Raw genomic sequence first — 4,919 nt, 5'->3', positions numbered from 1 at the left:
TCAGTCCAGTTCAGTCCGGTTCAGTTCAGTCCAGTTCAGTCCAGTTCAGTCCAGTTCAGTCCAGTTCAGTCCGGTTCAGTCTGGACATCTGTTAATCTGCATCATATATCCTATTATATATCCTATTATCATATTATCCTATAAAAATATCTGTTTTGATTTAAATTAAGTTATCAAAATAAAACAGACAGCAACATGACCTTTGACCCAGTTATTCCCCTCCCCCTAAGTTGAAAGTTTTATACCTATGCAAATTTTCTGATGCAACTCCTCCTCGCATGGATAGGCTCCACCCCCAACAGCTTTTATCTTCCTGCTCCCCATCCCACTTTTATTAGTTTATGTTTGAATGAGCCAATAGAGATAAAGGGGCGGGATTTCTGTTTTTCTGCTTTAAATAATTTTCGGAGGCCCCGTCATTCTACTTGTTGCATTTGGTAGAGGAAGATCCACTTTGCTCTGACAGAAAAAAAAATGGTTCGCATTAAAAGAGAAAAGCCTCAAAAGAGAAGACAGCAGGAAGCTAATCAGCTAGCATGTAGCTCATCTGCTCCAACCTCACAGACTACAGATGGACAAACCATCACGAGGCCCTGCTCCATGGCTGATGCTTCATCCTCTACACTCCTGGATACAAATCTGGTCTTACCTCCATCAGCAGCGTTCGAATCCTGGATTCAGCACGAGATTCCCACCTTCCAGGACTCCCAGCATGCTCCGCCTGATTCCAATGAATCCCACTCTGCTGAAGCTCCTTCATCCATCTTGGGAAAAACCAAGACCACCCGGTGTTGTGCAGTGGGACCTCCCTTCTCTGTCAGACTCCAGGCTCAGTCTATTAAATTCCAGTCCATAAATTGGATGCTTCCCAGAAGTCCACCTTTTTTTGTGCAAGAGAAAACCTGAAGACAAAAGGCAGCAGGTTGTGACGTGAGGTGGAGAAGCTAGTCTGCTAACATCCAACTCAACTGCTTGAAGATCCAAAACATCAGATGGGGATCCCACCACCTGCTCCATGCATCACCCCAAGAAGTAAATCATGACAGTTGGACAAAGTTTCCTCTATTTTTTTTGCTTCATTCATATAAATTTAATCCAATAAAGAACTTTTTTTCTCCACCTCCAAGCCTGGATCCACTCTCAGTCACTTGTTAAGTACTTGGTGTCTATGTTAGTAATTCTATGGTAACCTTTGAATTGGTTGGTTGAAGTGACAGAGTGGAGGACGGTTCATCAGATACCAGCTGAGAGCAGCACAGAGACAGAAACGGTGAGGAAGTTAAACACAGATACATTTTTGTTTATGAAAGAAACTATTCTCTTTTTTTATTATGATTTGAAATTAATATAACAATCAACATGATTTATTAAATGCTTAACTATTGAGTACATAGTGACTATAATTTCCTTGACCTTAATTTCTTCATCAGCCTTGATTGGGATGAAGTGAAGCGTTGTGGAGCGGTGAGAATGATTTATCTTTGTGAACGAACAATTATATGAGGCGTTTGCATCTCAACACGCTGCCCAGCGTGTGGCTCTGTGTCCGTCTTCCCTGTAAAGTTTATGTCTGGTCCCGGTTGGCCGGAGCGTTTGTGGATAACGAGCAGCGCTAACCTGATCATGCAGGTTCAGCCCGGTGAGGAGCTTTAACGCTCTCCTCGGAGTCATGCTGATTTTATATTACTTTATTATTATTTTTAGTATTATTCTGGTTACACGATGCATCAAACCATATCAAATGCGTTGTCTTAGAGTTAATGCGCGCAGAGATCTGAGAAACTCGTGACGTCAGACACGGTCGAGTCCCATAAACTCGACCAACCAGAAAAGTTTCTGTGACGATTAAAAACTCAACAGACATGAAGTGGAACAACTAGTAAAGCCAAATTTCCCGTTTGTTGTGCATCTCTGCATAGTGTAGCAGATTACCTCATCATGCAGGGCCGGTCCAAGGCTATATGAGGCCTTGAGCAGAATTTGACTAGGGGCCCCTCTAGCTGCTACAATCATCAGCACCTCTAACAGCTTCTGTGTTAGAGTTGGTGAAATATGGGAGAAGGGAGTAGTTTAACTGGCCAGCCTAAAAAGCAATAAGTTATAATCGCAGTTTACTAATTTGGATTTGTAAATTCAAAGATTAAACTCACAGCATCAGATTGTTGCTATGGTAACAAAACAATACAACTATGAATATTGTTCTTTGAAGTTTTACAAAGTAAACTTGCCAGCTCCTTAAAATCTTGCATTTAAATGTTAAACAATTTAAAATCTTTTAATTTATGTATGCTAAAATTGAATCAAGTTTAACAGCATTGATCATCTCAATAAACAAATGTTACATTTATGCATCTGTGGTCTGTTTTAAAATATTAGTGTTTATGGGGCCCCTGAAGCTCTTGGGGGCCTGATGGAGCCGCTGACTTAATTTGGATTAAACAGAAGAGCAAATTTGTTCTTTTTAGACTAGATGCAGGTTTAAATAACATTTCACTGGAGATGTTTTCCTGTAGCATATAATTACACAGTAATACTTTTACATTTCCTGTCAACTTAACATCTTTTAATACAAAAACACGGTGGACCGTCGGTGGGCCGCCTCGACGCCCCGACCACCGGGCTTAGCAAGTTTTCTGGGGGAAACCCTGAAAACCATATGAAACAAACAGCATGAAGCTGAGAGTATTTCCAGTTAAAACAAAAACAAACAAACAAAAAAAACAGAATTAAGTGAAAGTTAAACCAGGATAAGACAGACCAAGTCCAGTTAAAGTCAAAACAAATCAGAACTGAGTCAGAACATAGACCATAGGTAAAGCAGGCCTTTAGAAATGCTGACATTGATCATATGATCAGCTGATTACATCAGAGCCGCCATCTTGGCGTCTCACTGACCGTTCCGCCTGCTGATCACCTCCACGATGGACGGAGGGAAGAAGCCGACCCGGTCCGTTCCCCGCTGGCTGTCGTGGATGTGGCCCTTCCAGCGCCCGTCCAGGTGCTGCTCCAACACCTGTAGGGGGCGACACCGAGCAGCTGGCATGAAAACACCTTCAGGCTGAGAGCAGGAGATTTGGGCTGACAAGCAGAACCAGAACCAGGCTTCTGTAACCAGGCTGTCTGGTTTGGTTTTAACAAGAATTTCTCAGTTTATGAATCATCTATGCAGCTACAAACAAGATGGTTTCTGTAGCAGAACCTATTTAGTTCTGCTGGTGGATCTTCATGGATTGTCTCAGAGTCCGAATCCTGGACCAGGACACAATCTAGAAATGTTTTTCTAGACCAGAGGTCTTAGGGGTCGTCATGTTTCTGATTAGACATTATCAATAAAGATTTATTTATAATTTACCTGAATTAAAAGGAGTAAAAGTATTGAATTGAGATGTTGTTCCGAGTTCCACCACAGGGTGGCGGTGCTTCCTCTGCCAGTCCCCACAGAAACATGAAGAAGATCACAAACGGTAAAGATTCTAGATTTGGTTTACTTCTAGCTTGTTAATGTTCACCAAGCAAGTGGATATGATCACCATACAGCCTTTGTCATATAATATTTGTTATTCCATTAACCAGCTTCATGTAAACTTTGCTTAGAGAAGGAAATAACTGTTCTACTCTGTTAGCATCTTCGTGCTAGCATGCTAGTAGCCCCGCTAGCTTAGCAGCTAACTGCAGGTGTTTTTAATATGTTGTCTTTTAGCTCTGCTGAATGAAACATGATAGAAAATTATGAGCTTCATTCAGAAATGAACATCCAGTGAACAAAAATCTGTTAAATATTTCAAAAGTTCTGCATTTTTACTAAATAATTTGTTCATGATTAAATTATTAGGCCATGAACTTTGCTATTCAACATGTTTAAAATAATACAAACGTGAAATAAAGAGGTGACAATTATTTGTAATGGACTCCAGGCTTTCAGAAAGTCTGCTCTCCTGATTTACTGACTGAGTTTGTAACCACCATCTTCTTCAGACCAGAACCAGAGACGTGGTTCTGGTACCACAGCTCTGGAACCAGTGTTGGTACCACAGCGTCTCACCGTGATCACGTCTCCGGCCCGGATGTTGAGCGCGGTTGGGTCGTGGAGGTTCCAGTGGTCCTTCAGGGCTCTGACTTGAAGGATTCCCGTCGCGTCTATGGAGGAAACAGAACCGGATCAGAACTGGATCAGCCCATCAGAACTTCATCTGATCAGAACATGCAAAACTCTGGTAGTAGCGTTTGGTTTGGTCTGAATGAAGAGCCAGTGAAGCACCAGAAACAGTTTCACTGAGAACAGACTCCTCAATAAATCATGCAGCGACGTGGAGGCTGAGCGTGCACGTGGAGGCTGTACAAATGTTATTCAGATTTGTAAAGATGTGGTTTGGACAGTCATGGAGTGCAAAACTCTGAGACTCCCTCAGGGCTCCTGTCGGCTGATGTGTGACCTCTGACCTCTGAGCAGCTGCTTGATGTCCTTGCTGGCGTGGGACGTGGTGAACTGGTTGACGATGTCCAGCGCCGTTTGGTTGTAGGTGTTTCTGATGTTCACATCCACGGCAGCCTGGACAGAGAAACATGGCCGCTGAGAGCTGATCAGCACCAGGGGGCGCCAAACTGTTCCCACAACTAAACCAGTTTATCATCAAGAAGAACAGATCTACATTTATAGGTCTAGTTACACATGTACAGTTATAGATCTACAGTTACAGATGTGGAGTTACAGATCTAGAGTTATATGTGTAGAGTTATAGAGTTAGAAATCTGTAGTTACAGATCTAGAGACATAGATCCAGATATATAGAAGAATCACATAAAAACATTTCTAAAGTCGGCCTTCTGTCAGCTGAAGAACTGAGTTCCTTCAAATCAGAACTAAAAACTGATCAGAACTTGAACTTGGATTATTATGGTCTGGATTCTAACTCTTCATT

At 42.1% G+C, this 4,919-nt stretch overlaps 1 protein-coding gene across 1 annotated transcript in view; it reads right to left on the bottom strand.

Moving 5' to 3' along the window:
• Positions 1–112: 112 nt before the first annotated feature.
• Positions 113–4,919, bottom strand: part of LOC107833182 (caskin-2-like) — a 5,277-nt gene continuing 470 nt past the window's right edge. The window contains exons 2-5 of the mRNA XM_016661685.1: positions 4,441–4,549; positions 4,043–4,137; positions 2,896–3,013; positions 113–902 (exon numbers count right to left, since the gene is read on the bottom strand). Of these exons, the coding sequence (XP_016517171.1) occupies positions 757–902; positions 2,896–3,013; positions 4,043–4,137; positions 4,441–4,549 (468 nt within the window). The 3' untranslated portion in view covers positions 113–756. The remainder of the gene's footprint in view (positions 903–2,895; positions 3,014–4,042; positions 4,138–4,440; positions 4,550–4,919) is intronic.

This window comes from Poecilia formosa, unplaced genomic scaffold (assembly GCF_000485575.1).
Source record: "Poecilia formosa unplaced genomic scaffold, Poecilia_formosa-5.1.2 Scaffold339, whole genome shotgun sequence".
In the NCBI taxonomy this organism is placed as follows: Eukaryota; Metazoa; Chordata; class Actinopteri; order Cyprinodontiformes; family Poeciliidae; genus Poecilia; species Poecilia formosa.
The sequence above is the reverse complement of the archived record's forward strand: the minus strand, read 5'-3'. Positions and strand labels throughout refer to the sequence as shown.